The sequence below is a fragment of the Leptidea sinapis genome, chromosome 39 (genome assembly GCF_905404315.1).
Source record: "Leptidea sinapis chromosome 39, ilLepSina1.1, whole genome shotgun sequence".
Lineage (NCBI taxonomy): Eukaryota > Metazoa > Arthropoda > Insecta > Lepidoptera > Pieridae > Leptidea > Leptidea sinapis.
Genome location: NC_066303.1, coordinates 1,747,086 through 1,762,377, shown reverse-complemented (window position 1 = coordinate 1,762,377; position 15,292 = coordinate 1,747,086). Strand labels below are relative to the sequence as shown.

General features: G+C 33.8%; 1 protein-coding gene across 1 annotated transcript; it reads right to left on the bottom strand.

Moving 5' to 3' along the window:
* Positions 1 to 2,935: 2,935 nt before the first annotated feature.
* Positions 2,936 to 10,075, bottom strand: LOC126976186 (zinc finger protein 1-like). Its single transcript, XM_050824434.1, has 4 exons — positions 9,870 to 10,075; positions 6,723 to 6,839; positions 5,231 to 5,350; positions 2,936 to 3,787 (listed from the first exon to the last, which is right to left on the bottom strand). The coding sequence occupies exons 1-4, from the start codon at positions 9,943 to 9,945 to the stop codon at positions 2,988 to 2,990; spliced, it is 1,113 nt and encodes a 370-aa protein (XP_050680391.1). The 5' UTR covers positions 9,946 to 10,075; the 3' UTR covers positions 2,936 to 2,987.
* Positions 10,076 to 15,292: the final 5,217 nt, after the last annotated feature.

Here is a 15,292-nt window from a genome sequence, read left to right as displayed (position 1 = left end):
TAGGATTAATCAAAATATATACTTTATTCGATCTAAAATATTTCACAATTTTGTGAGTAAAACACAATAATAATATTTATGTAGAAACGAATGCTTCATTTTAGTTACATTGATATTAATTTTAAATAACATTTTTACAGTGAAACTTTTTTTTTATGTAAATAAGGGACAAGACGAGCAGGACGTTAAACTTCTTTAGGCGCATGAGGGTAAATTTTTTACAAATGAAACGGAAACGGTAGCGTCACGGAAATTTGGGACGTTTTCAAGAAGAGGATGAGGTTTTTGTTCAAGGATGATAGCGATTGACACCGATTGAGGAAGAGTATTTCTTAGTCTCGGGCTTCCCTACTAGCCTTTTATCGTGCAGTTTTTTTTTCAAATCCAAGATGGACGCAGCGCAAAATTATGATTTGAACATTATTGATATCGTATCCGAGGTTCTCGAGGGTGCAGAGAAAGAATTTGGGATAATTTTTGAAATCCAAGATGGCTGCCGCGCAAATATATGATTTCAACAATATGGATATCAAATCAGAGGTTCTGATTTCAACATACCCAACACTTAACATACATACAAATACATATAAACATCCATGATTCCGAAAGAAACATCCATATTCATCATATAAATGATTGCACCTACCGGGATTCGAACCGGGGACCTCTAGGTCAGTAGTCAGGGTCATTAACAATTCGGCTATATGGGTCGTCGAATTTTAAAGGCGACATCTGGTTTAAATATCCTTAACTTCTTTGAATTTGAGAAGGGAAACATCTCTTCAGTATTAGACGATCTCAGAATCATAGTTAAAGTAAAGAAAAACATTATTCAAATACAGATTCCTCCGATTTCCCCTCCCGTTTTCCTTTCACCCCCTTCGCACTCGCCCTGTTGCGTCAGTTTAATTACGTATAGTACATGTCGTGATATTATCGTGCTATCATTGCTTTATTTTTGAAGTTTTCATTATTACGTTTTGACTTTTGTTGTTAATAGTTCTGTATGTACTATTGTCCTGCGTCGCCTATCTTTCTGACTTTGCCAATAATTTTTCATCATTGTAATAATTATAATCAACACCACAACACAACACCGTGATTTCCATATTCTAGTGATGCTTGTTTTGCATAAAGAAGATGTAAATACTACGTAATAAGAGGCGGGACTGCCTAAGTAAAAATTGAAATTTAGTTTAGTATGAAACGTGCAGTGATTTGACATGAGTTTGAAATAGTTGTAATTACAGTATCTAAATATAATCCGGCTAAGTTTGAAAGCAAACAGTTGCCTATAACGTAGTGGATTTCACCTTAATCCAGTTTTCACAAGATTATAGCCGTCATCTGTCAATTAGGTACTGCGGATATAGCTAGATGAGCATATAGCTTATCTTATACATATAAATTCGTATTATGAATTATAATGAATTTAAAAAATATTTGTATAGTTATTTACTGCTTTATTCCGAACATGAATATTCACGCCACCCAGCTGAGCCTATAAATAGCATGAACATGCGGACGAAGGCTGAGGAAGAAGGTTTTACATCACAACTGGTTAGAGCTCACATAACACTAGCGTATACACAAACACACACTCACGCACACAGAGTTCTAGCTAGGTCTGAATAAATGTAAAACCAATATATTGTAAATAGGTTTAGTTATAAGAATTAAATAACGGCGAAAACTGGCCTCCTATTCCCTCTCCCTCCTGCCCTTTCCCAAGACCCCCCCCCCCCCCCCCCCTCTTATATTTATATATTATATATGTCATTAGTCTTAAGTTAGGTTAAGTGATAGGTTACGATTAATACCAGGTTTTCTGGATTCCCCCCCCCCCCCCCCCCCCCCACAAACCTCGTGTATTAGTTTTTTAAGCATAATAAAGTTTTATCCCTCAATACGTAGATAGGGTTGTAGAAATAAGTTTTCCGATACCTACATATATAAGGCTTAATTGTAAATTGCTTTAATAAGTAGATTTAAGTAATTTTGTATATATAATTTAATACCAAATATAGAAATTTTGAATTTGAATTTGTTTTTTTTTTTTACAAAGGCTGAGTCCATTTCCGACCGCCGCGGGCGACACAGGTGTGCTGCGTTAAGTATTGTATACTTATATACCGTTATATTGTGTGCGTGCAGTGCTAACTACTATAAGGTTAGAACCGTGGTGAATAACCGAGGGTGATAATCACTACACTGCACGTTTCATACAATCGAACGAATCGTTTTTCTTATATTTTCGCTTGTCTGGTTTTGCAAACCGTAACAGAGCGACGATGTGATAGTTCCAGAGATAATGTAACCGGGTTGTACCACTATTTTTGACAAAAGAACTTGCAACATGTCGTCTATCATTAGCTGTGTTCCTCGAGAACAAGTCGAAATCAGTATGAGATGTACAAAACTTATAAAGTAAACTACTTGCTCTAGAATGCATTTAGGCGATAATTTATGTTCACTTTTTTAAAGAAAAGGGTTGCAGTAAGGCGTCGTCATTTCCGTTGATTAGGAACTAAGAAAAATTGAGCCAACAGTTCAGGATTATCAACATTACCATTGAGAATTGCAACTTGGTAGAAAATATCAGCAGTTTCTCTTCGTAGTTGCAAGGGCAAGCAATCTGGTAGATTTGAGTCATAAAAATCTTACCTAGCTTTCCTTCATATTCTTCAGCCGTGAAATTTAAATATTGTTAGGGGATTTTAAATTCCCTAAGAAATTCATATTCAATTAATTTAATTTCATTATATTTGTTTTAAAAACATGCAACTTTTTTTGCTTGTGCATTATTAATTGATGGACTGGACAACAAAGAGTTTTGTTTTGATTTTGGGACTATTCACTCTAGACTAGAATAGACTGTATCACTACTTGCCTTTACCCTCTTCGTCATAGGCGGATAAAATAAGAACACAAAATATTTTAATCTAATCTATTTAATCTATTTTACATAATTACCTAAGCTAAATAAATTATATTAATGGATCATGTTTAACTTTAAGTTTTAATTCTATTTTGTGTATTGTCTTGTAATGTTTCTCTAAATGAGCATTTTGTACAAAGCTTTTTTCACACATAGTACAAGAATACGGTTTTTCACCTGTATGTATTCTATAATGTCTTGTCAAATTGCCTGATTGGTTAAAGCTTCTGCCACATACATTACAAGCGAAGGGGTTTTCTCCTGTGTGTGTTCTGATATGTTTCACCAAATTACAATCCTGAACAAAACGTTTTTCACAAATATGACAAGAATAAGGTTTTTCTTTTGTATGTGTTCTTGTATGCCTCAGCAAATCGAATGACTTATAGAATGTTTTTCCACAATCTTTACATACGTATGGTCTTTCTCCTGTGTGGGATCTATTGTGTGTTGCTAATCTGCTAGCATATACAAAAGTTTTACGACAAATAGGACAAGAAAATGGCTTCTTTTTCAGTTTGCGTTTGAGAGGTGGCACTTTGTCTGATAAAGTATCTTTCTGTTCTTTTTTAAGTACTTTGCGAACTCGTTTATTGCTATTTTTAGAGTAAACAGTGACATCATCACAATCCATATCTGAATTTGGTGTTACATCTTCCAGATTCTCCATAACACTTGAGTTGCAATTATCATCTTTTTTCTCGATCACAACATTACTCTGGACTAAATTTTTATTTCTTTTATATTTTAATTTTTCTTTATTTTTACCAAATATCTCATACTTGGTTTTGCCCACTTCCTGGATGCATTTATTTTTTAATTGTCTGTTGTTACTTGTTTCTTTAATTGCTGTGAAATTACACAAAATATTAAGAAAATTTAATATTAATTATTTTAAAACTATAAAAAATATTATTAAGGTTATTAAATTCCTTGTAGCACGATATTAATTCCTCGCTTAACGCCGGAAGATTACATAAATTTAAATAATTCGATTGCGATTCGAGAGTAATATATTCATTCATATCTGTAACCGATCTACAGAATATTTTTGTGATCTCATTGTTACAGGTGTACTAATATAATATATAAGTACCTACTATATGGATTTGGAGACTAAGATTGACGTATTCAAATGCAGAATCAGAATTGATGGACGGGTGACATAGCATATGGATTCTAAATAAGAGATCGGATCGGCCGACAAATTCTTGAAAGTGGTGTAGGTTACACACAAATGCAAAAACGGCTCGAGAGTAATTTACCTTGTATTACGTTTGCAAACTGACGATTGCCTACTGACGTCACGCAATCGTTAAACTGACAAGGTTTCGTCCCTTTACCAACCCGCGGGGGTTATGAACATTGAAATTAGTAGAAAAACAGTCAATAAAGAAGTTGACGTCATTTGGCTCACTATTTCGATCAAACGTTACTATGACCTAGTAACATTTTTTGATCGAATACATGATGCATAATGCTTATGATATAATAATGATTGTATTGTAAAAATAATATGTTCCTTCACTATTTCCACATCTTTGGAGCCATTGTATTAAGCAGTTTTCCAGACTAGAACTTCCAGGGAAGTTTTGAAAGGCCTTATAACACATTCATCAACTTTTTACGGCTTTTAAGTTAGTTATCTTAAAATTTCGTATATTAATTGATATCAGTGAAAGTCAAAAACTACCATTCGAAAGAGTATGACTCAGGCCTGAGAAGAACGGGCGGAATAAACTCAGCGGGCATCTTCTTTTTTATAAAAATAAGCTTACAATGTAATATAGTAGAATAAAACTTTATTTAATAGCCTGAGGGCGGTAGTTTCTTTCTCAATCTGTGGTATTATTTTTACCACACAATCGTTTTTTACTAACTCGACTTCACCGAGTAAGTAGGCAAAATAAGTAAGTATATATGTTCCTCGTGTTAACATTATGATTGTCGCCTATTCAAGCAAATTTTTTATTGTGCTTATAAAGATACAGAACATTAAAAAGATGATATTGAGATGCAACAGTCAAAATGTTTACGTAAGACTTTAGATTATTGATTTTATTTCAATTCATGAAAATAATTTTCTGAACCACTGCAAATTTTTTTTTTCTTACCAGTTTATTAACTCCCTAATTTTATTAGAATGTAAATAAGTGACCGACAAACAGTCCTAACCAAACTCTGATGCTACAATCAACCTCCAATCTTGTATTTTTATTGCTTCCTGCGTTCCTAGTTGCTGTATTGTCCAATCTAACAAAGAAAATAGAAACAAATCAAACTAAATCTCACTTTTGTTATGACTTTTGGATTTCTGCTGTTTGTCCATTTTGAGCTCAGAAAGTGGTTGATCTTCTTTTTGTGATGGGTCTCTGACAATTGTGATTTCGATTTCCCAGTATTTGCTCAAATCTGGAAATTTTATCAATTGATTGATCAAAACTTACCAACATTATAAAGGTGAAGTGAATTCGCAATATATTTTTTTTACTACTAGTCGGACTTTGCCCTGTGCTTACCCAGGGCATAAAAAGAATAGGGAAGTCCCAGGCCCATGGGAAGGGAAGGTCGTAAGAGGCGACTAAGGCCATTTACCACTGGGAGGCTTTTTGCATAGGATGCCGGCTAGATTATGGGTACCACAACGGCACCTTTTTCTGCCGCGAAGCAGTAATGTGTAAGCATTAATGTGTTTCAGTCACGTAACATCTCAAGGTGACGAGCGTAATTGTAGTGCCACCCAGATTTATTTTGTTTTTCATGAATCCTGAGCATTTTTCAATCTCAAATTCATTGAATACCATTTTGAAAAACCCAAAAATCCTGAGCAGCACTACTACTGCTCTCGTCACCTTGAGACATAAGTTGTTAAGTCTCATTTGCCCAGTAATTTCACTAGCTACGGCGCCCTTCAGACCGAAAACCAGTATTGTTTACACATTACTGCTTCACGGCAGAAATAAGCGCCGTTGTGGTACCCATAAATTAGCCGGCATCCGGTGTAAAGGAGCCTCCCACTGGTAAAATCATCCATCAGCTGAACATCCTACTCGTCTCGTCCCCGGGTCTAGTGCTACTTATTGAAGAACAATATTTTACCCGTGACCAAATGTGATTGATTACAAATATAGTATAAATAAAATAAAGTATTTTGGAATTCAATAAAAAATAGTTTGGAATATAGTAATTGTTACAATATTATGTTAACAGCCGTCATGCGCCAGAGGGACTTAAAATTATTTTTGTATGTTTAATAAGTATACTGTATTAAACATATCATTGTCTTGTACCCATAGTACAAGCTATGTCTAGTTTGAGGCGAGATGATTTGTGTAAAATTCCATAAAGCAAGTCTAGGCCGTTTTGAAATATGTTGTAACTCAAATCATAATATTGTCATTGTTATTGGGCATAAATGTAAATTAACATAAGATTATATGGATGTAGTTCCTGAATATATTAAGGAATTTGTGCTTAATGTTTAATAAATATTAGTGTATTCCATACATGTGGGTTGGGCTACTAAGTCATGTCAATTAAAGAGTGATAGTAGTGCTGCCATTTTTTGTCAGTACATTAATATGAATCACGTGACCAGTTTTGTGTTCTTAACTCAATTTTGGCATGATTGTGGTTTGGAAAGTTTTTCTGGAATTACATCCATATAAGCTTAAGGTTTTTCTGTCACTCTGAATAATATTCATAATATCTGACTAATGCACAGATATATATTGGTTATAGGTACTTATTTGTTTATAATATAAACTACAAATTGTTATGTTACCAGGTAATATATGTTCCGAAGCTTCACCCTCTTCGTCTTTCTCTTGTTTTATAAACGTTGGATTGAGCGTCTGATCTGTATTTGTATTATTTTCAGTCTCAAATTGATTATAGGAATCTGAAATGAGAACAACAAACATGTAAACAATTAAACGTAGGTACAAAACTGAATGTATTACCTGTACTTACATAAAATAAATATATTAGTTATGTATCTATTCAAATACTGGTAAAAAGTGGTAAAGTGAAACAATTGTTTTTTTTTTAATATAATATACGTAATAAAATAGTTCTGTGGTGCACTTATGCAAAAAACTATAATATGTTCTACTGGACAAACTGATTGTATATAATCATTATATGCTTGATCTGGCCAATTAGCAAATATTGACCCATATTCATTCTAAAACGCTACACAGGGATTGCCTTCTCTTTTAAAAAAACTGTCATTAATAATTATATTTTTACTCTGTAGTGCACTAAATCAAGTCTTAAACTTTCTAAAATAGTTTCAATCATCGATTAATCTGCTCACGTTATCCCGATATAGCTCTGAAAAAAACCTCAAAAATATGAATTTTGTTACAAAACGATTACGAACACATCACCAAGCTTTATTAAAAAACAATATAAAGACATATTCCACTGACCTATATAAATACCAATGGACAGTCTGTTCCATTTTTGACAGCAAATTTTTTGTGCCTATTTGAAGCGCCACTCGCGAGCGTCCAGAGAACTAATTTTGACGTATAATACGAATAATAGGTTGCGAAGGAACGTACAATACTCAAAAGTATTTTTGCATGTTGAATTAATTTCGTTCATTTTCCGTGTTATTTATACTTCAAGTATCAACGTAATAAGGCACACAATTTCTTTTTGTAAATAGTTACTATCTGTCGATGTTTGCTGAGGTTGTCATCACTAGTTTTAGTAGGTACCGCAGACTCTCGCTACATGACCAACAGCGCCAAAATGGCGAATATCAGACAGGCACAAAGGTACTTTAATTTTTTACTAGGAGCAATTTGGAAAAGTGAGCTTTAATGAGAAGCAGGGGCATAAAGTGTCGCCCTGCGTGAAGAAGCGTGCCATGAAGACTACACAATGTCTTCTGCTGACTAACATCCTGGGTGATCAGGTCTCCACCAACCCTCTCTGATAATTTGTAAAAAATTAGGAACGAAAATATTTTAGAGCGATGATTTTTTATGATTTTAAAAGTTCTCTCCCTCCGCAAGTCTGTGCCACTCGTCTTTAAAATGCTTTTAGGAGAGATGCACCTTGCTTGAGCACCGCGAGGTGATGGTTTACTGAATTTGTGAGAGGTCAGGTTTCTTTCCATGACGAATTACTGTGATGAAGAACGACCACGGACATTCTAATGCTGTTTATGACATTGCCACAGGAGACAAAACGTGGATTTATTGTTTTGAACCCGAAAAAAATCCTTTTGAAGATCAAAAGAGTGTTAATGCCGAGTGTTATTCTACCATTTGTTTACCCAGGCTGTTAAAAAAAGTTGGCGAAACAAGACCAAAAAGCGGCGTTTTTTTACATCATGACAACAATTTAGTCATTTTGAGCTTCCGAAAAAGTACAATGTCACCCATCCTGCGCATATCCCCAACCAAGTACCCTGTGATTTCTGTATTTTCCCCAATATCAAAGATTTGACGAGAGGTTTCACTTTTACCAATTCAACTTAAGGCAGTGATAGCGTTCAATCACATGGAAAAATGTTTGAAATGTAAAGGAGAGTATTTTGAAAAGCATTGGCAAAAACACACAAAATGTTTAGTGTGACTTACATATTATAATTAAATGTTTAACAGCATCAACAGATATGCCCCATAGTTCAACTATTTCCTCTACCATTTAACAATTTAAGCACTTGTACTATCAATTTCAATCAATCAATCAATTTATTTATTAAGAGATTATTAAAATACAAAATAAGAATAATAATACAAGTTCTATTTAAAAGCTAGTTAACACTGTGCCTGAACTAGGTAAACCTGTGTTTCAGGCATAAAGAGTTTATATTAAAACTAAATTATCACAAAAAAGAGAAACTTAATAAAGTAATAAGGTATAAATTAATCTACAGGATAAGTATATAAGTAAACAATGTCTTCAAAGTAATAACTATTAACTAATAGAAAAAAATATGAAGTTTATTTTAACACTATTAGTAATTTTTCTGTATCTTCATATGACATATTTTGAAGTGCTTCAAGAAGAGCTTTCTTACAATGAATACAATTTAGAGGATAGATGTTTGCTATTGCGTTTAGTTTATGATACATCAAAATTGTTTATATAATAATGACTAATCTCAATATTTCTTCTGTTAACATTTTCTTTTAACAAGGAATCTACAAAGAGTAGTATTTAAACACAGTGTAAAAAGCATATCAATCAGACAAAAAACTAGTGACCTATTTGCATACTCTCAGGAAGCTCATAGGATGGCAGCTTCACTGTAAGTGCTTTGTGTTTATGAGAGAGGTATACAAGGGAAGTACATGGAAACAGCACATCTATTACCACAAACTACAGAACAGTTAGATTCAAATAGTTAATAGCTGCAACAATCTGATCTCACTTTTGCAAATCTGGGAATTATAAAAAGCATCATGATATTCAGGTAGTAACTATTTAAGGAAGGACTAGTATATATTCAAGTTGCTTGTGTGTTTTTGTTGCATCATTATACATAATATATTGTCATTGAAATTATTTAAAAAACAATGAAGCTGAAATAGAGAAAATGTTGATTTAAATTTGGAAAGAAGTTTCTTGCTATTTGCTCTCAAAGCTCAACCTATTCCGAAATTGTGGTAAATGTAAAAGGGAAATAAATCTTTTGACAATCATAAGTGTCATTTTCCTTGACCTACGTGAAAGTGATTTTCATTTGATTTGGAATATAGTCTGCATTTTATATTCAAATTAATCAGCATATAATAGAAAACAATTGCATCATGATGGGTTTGACTAAAACTCAAATAAATTTCTTGATTAATATACGTACAGTGCTATTGAATTAATTTAATTATGGGAAAAACAATAACAACAATACATTATTTAAAAAAGAAAGTTTTCTGAGAAACTCTCCTAAATGAAACAGCTCTATTATTACCATGTAATTCCTGTTGCACATCTTCCACATCCTCTGTCTCTGGAAACTCTTGTTTAATGAAAACTTCGTGTTGCATATTGTTTGCGATAAGATTAAAACATAAAATAAATATAACAACATTAAATGTACTAAAATAATGCTCAAAAAATTATAAATTCATTTAATTCACATTAATTCACACTAGGACAGTAAGTAACATAAATCACTTAACCTGACAACCTGTGTTTTGACTTTTGACAGACATGTGACAATCGACACAGCGTTAGCAACTTGAAGTGGACTGACTATCGTACCAGGGGAGTAAAAATTATCGTACATGGATCGAAATTATCGTATTTTTTAGGATAATGTCTATTATAGATAAATAAATCATATAAATTGTAATATTGATATGCATGCAAGTACTTCTTTCTTCACTTAACTTGTATAATTCCGTTTGTCAGAGCGAATACAGACATATAATCATAATAATATAACGAAATAACTGCCAACTTTTCTACACAAAATATACGATACATATGAAGTGTGAACATAATCGAAATATCGAACTTATATTCTCTTGTTCGCATTGGTAGATGCTATACTAACCAATAAGAAAGCGTGTACAGCAGGCGCTGGATAAAGTTACAGTATCGGCAGTGGTGAAACTTAGTAGAGCGGATCGTAAGGCCCAATAGGAATAGAGAACTTGTATTTCCCGGTATTTTCCCAAGATTTTATTGGACAAAATAAAATTATGCTACTGCGATTTAGACTATCAACGCATGAGTGAAATAATATAAATTCTCAAATTTTGCATCATGATAGAAATTATCATACAATCTGCGTACGATAATAATATGCTATCGTACATCGTACGTAGGCACAAAATTATCGTATGTGTACGATAATTATCGAACGGTTCCGAACGCTGAATCGACATCTTTTTTTTTATTCAATTTGCACCGTTGATGAAGTAAAAACTTTTAGAGACATGGGTTTATCTAGAAAGTAAACTGCTGATTAATCCACTCGCATCCCGCATGCGTGGAGTGGCGTGATCAAAAATCAATGGCTTGGTTCATTCATTAAAAGTAATTCACGGGAACTCAGCCGATCACTCATCAATTGCCCTCGCGCCGTCTTCGTGTAATGAGTGGAGCATACTGCAAATTGAAGATTACAAGTATACTTCGGGTGAAAGAGATAACGAATGTGCTTCGACGGGATGGTTGCTGGTGATCTGCGCGGTTCCATGACTTGGTGTACAGCATTATGAAACAGTTCTTATCAGAGCTATTATATTATATATTATAGAGGAGTCACACAGTAGGCATGTTATACCAACCTTAAATAAAAATGTACAGGTGTATCCTGCTGCACCACACTGCAGCGTCAAGAGCACATGCCGCGATGCAAAAACCAGCACACGTAGCTCCTCACAATGATCCAAGCTTCTTCCATAGATGCCACGCATCACACCAAGATAAGCAGCAAATGCAGTTTTCACCTAGCAGCACTCCGAGCCAGTGACACATCGTCCGATCCATTCAAATGCAATAAAAACATTTTTCAGTTATCATCTTGCTCGGTCGAACCTTACCAAATATCCCATCTCTTTCCAGCAAATAAGTAAATAGTAAAGATCTTACCAACTGTGTCACCGACACACGGGTAATAGCTACAAATAATCATAGCCAAGGGACATTCGCCAGCGGTCCTCGTCACGTAACATCACACGTTGTTCTGCACTACGCGTTGCAGCGCACTCGCTCCAGTATGTAAACAAAATTCATGACAAAGTACAAATGTAAACGTTATTATAGTTTCCCAGATGCTCAGCATAACAAGATTATTAATCGTCACTTTCGGGGACGCGTTTACGAATCCGACAAAAATAAGATATTTTTCGGCAGAGTTTGTGATGAAATGAAACTAAATCTAACAAAACTAAAAATTACCACAAATAGATTATTTCTTTATCTCCAATTAGCGGGAAATCTGTTTTGAAATTTTGATATTTTATGTCGTAAAAACGATTATCCGTTACCTCTTCACACAAAATTGACAAAATGGGTCTTCATTCAGGATCAGTTTTCTGTTACTATTTACATAATTTTGTCTCTTAAAAATTACGTAAGGAAAGCAGATATAATATTTTCAAAAACACACGAAATAAATTAATGAATATGTTATAAATGATCTGAGCAAAAAATAAAAATGAATCGTCTAAAATTCATATATTTTTTGATAAGCATGAACTTTAAAGCGTGGTATTAAGGGTTATTTTATTATATCACTCCGTACGCATTGCTCAGAAAGATCTCTCGAAACAACGTCAGTCCGCGCTCAGCCGCCGTCGTAAGTAGTCACTGTGTCGGTTATAATCAGCAGCTCGTACTCGGAAAGATCGCTGTACGAACATAAATATGCTTTAAAAGCTATACAATACTGTCTTTGATACTTGACATATTTTTTTTTGAAGAATTAGTGTTTATAAGTTCATCTCTAAATATAAGGTCTATATTAACTCGAAATCAAAGATGGCGCCTATGAAATTTACCAACTTCTCTTCATGGGTGTCATTTTCATGGTTTTTGGGGTCAACAATATCGAATAGCGGGTCAAAATCGAAATTCAAGATGGCGCCTATTAATTTTACCAACTTCTCTTCATGGGTGTCATTTTCATGGTTTTCGGGGTCAACAATAACAAATTTCGGGTCAAAATCAAAGAACAATGGCGAAGTTTCATACTACAAAATATTTGAAATTGAATGGTAGCGTCTCAAGAACTGACGTGTACTACTTAATTCTCTATAATTTGCTGCATCTACTGACATAATTCATTTTTAATTTAGAACCGGGATAATGGAGAAATAAATGATTATTTTGTTTCAATTTTTAGGTTAGGTTTTTCTGTTTATTACTTTAGCGTTCTAACTATAGTATACTTATCTATTATATCTTACTAACATGTTCCAACAACAATAACACGAATTCCAAAAATCTTTAAGGATAGGAACTAGTAACCATAGGCAAATAGTTAATTAATACCTAATTACTAAACTGTCTACGGTCAACAACTCTGAGTATTATATTATGATAAAATGGAAACTTGTTACTTGATGCAATGGTAAAAACAGTTTATTTTCAACAAACCAGAGTTGGTTGTCCATAGCTTTATAAGTAATTTTATAAGAGGGAAGTCAAATGGGCAATCCATAGTCGTAGGTAGGTACTTCTAAAGTGTACCTAACCTACGCCCGAGTTTAAGGCTCGGGTTGACTTTTAAACTAAGTACTTCCATTTTTATAATCTTAAAAAACTGGTAAAATAAGTACCTAGTTTCCTAATGTCTTTTTCTCAATCCAAGTTCTTATTTTGTAGAAGTAGGTCGCAGTAAATTAAACAAGCAAAATATTTTATTTTGTTTATTGTTATATAAATAGCGTACGTTAGACCAAATCGTGGGGCATATCATAGTCCGGTAATGGAGAGCAGAAGTAGTTCAAAATGAGGTTCAGAGTTTAAAACGAGAGAAAGATATTATTCAAGTCCAAAACCAAGCCAGGTAAAATAGAAACTACTTATTAATATAAAGAAAGCACAAACAACACAACAGCGGTAACTATAATTGATAGGTATTATTAGTATTAGGCATAGGTCTAGATACTCATTGATCATTCGCTCATCGCTGTCAGTCATATTGACAGATAGCTTTCCTTGATGTAACCTAAAATGGATATGATTTCAAAGTTGTGACAGCATATAATGTGAAAATGAAATAAATATTTTATTTATTTCCCCGGTTTCTTTTGCAATACAATTTTATCTAACAAGTCAATTTATCTATGAATTTTTTTTTGTAACTATCCTATCGATGGACGGTTATTCTTATAGTCAGGTAAAATTTCGCCATTGTTCTTTCAAGATGGCGCCTATAAAATTCACCAACTTCTCATCATGGGTGGCATTTTCAATGGTTTTTGGGGTCAACAATAACGAATATCGGGTCAAAATCGAAATCCATCCAAATCTACGATATTTTTTTCATGGGTGTCATTTACATCGTCAAAATTAGAATTCATTCCTAAACTTAAGTTATATTATAAAGGGCCTGTCTAACAATATCCTACATGCTAAATTAATTCTTCATTCCCTAAATATAGAAATATTTACGTTTCGACTTTTCACCCACAATATTTACAAAACACATTTCGTTACCAATCTTATTTAAAAATCTCAAAATTTGGTTTTGAAAGACCTATCTAATGATACCCTACATGCAAAAAAAATTTCATCCCCTTTTTAACCACAAGAAGCTCTGCCCTTCTTATCAATTATTACCACCATACTATGTCAAGAACAGTTATTTCAATAGATATTGTAATCATAAGGTATAAGCTATTACATTAATGAAACGTATATCTTCCTTAATTAATTATTAGATGTTTTACTTATTATTATTACTCATTAAACCTGCACGATACAAAGCTAGTAGAGAAGTTGTTTTACTTCATAGCGGTACCGTCTGCTTCATGTTACATTCGCATTTTCTCACTCTATCTCAATCAGACTCAATCTCCCTCCCCTCTTCTTGGATAAAAACGTCTTTCATTTTCGTGACACTTGCGGGCAAAGAAATTTCACTTCAAAAATGATCCCAAATTCGTTCTCTGCACCCTCGAGAACCTCGAATACGATATCCATATTGTTGAAATCATAATTTTGCGCGGCAGCCAATTTTTTATTAAAAAAATGTATCCCAAATTCGTCCTCTGCACTCTCGAGAACCTTGGATACGATATCCATATTGTTGAAATCATAATTTTGCACGGCGGCCATCTTGTATTTCAAAAGTGATCTCAAATTCGTTCTCTGCGCCCTCGAGAACCTTGGATACGATATCCATATTGTTGAAATCATAATTTTGCACGGCGGCCATCTTGTATTTCAAAAGTGATCTCAAATTCGTTCTCTGCGCCCTCGAGAACCTCGGATTCGATATCCATAATGTTGAAATCATAATTTTGCGCGGCGGCCACCTTGGATTTCAAAAATGATCCCAATATCGTTCTCTGCACCCTCGATAACCTCGGTTACGATACCCATATATCTGAAATCATAATTTTCGTGGCGGCCATCTTGGATTAAAAAAAACTGTGTTTACTGCACACGACGTTATGCGACAGAATTGCCATCTAAAGTTCTAATATTTAACTACTAAACGAATACATCAACCAATTATCAAAAATGCATAGGTATTAAAAAAAAAAACAAAATTCAAACTTGCTAAAGTATCAAATTCATTTGATTCCCGCAATTAACTTTAAGTACGTGTATGTGTTTGAGCGGTGTCAGTGTAGTGGTGCGATTCGATACCTCTCTGTTTTGAGAACGCGTCCTTAAGGCAATAATAATATCCCAGACGTAAAAACTTAT

Coding starts and splice junctions, on each gene's coding strand:
- LOC126976186 (XM_050824434.1), bottom strand. CDS start 9,945: ATGCAACACGAAGTTTTCATTAAACAAGAGTTTCCAGAGACAGAGGAT. Junction 5,351..6,722: donor TTCGGAACATATATTACCTG/GTAACATAACAA, acceptor TAAAATTTCCAG/ATTTGAGCAAATACTGGGAA. Junction 3,788..5,230: donor ATCCAAAAGTCATAACAAAA/GTGAGATTTAGT, acceptor GTAATTTCACAG/CAATTAAAGAAACAAGTAAC.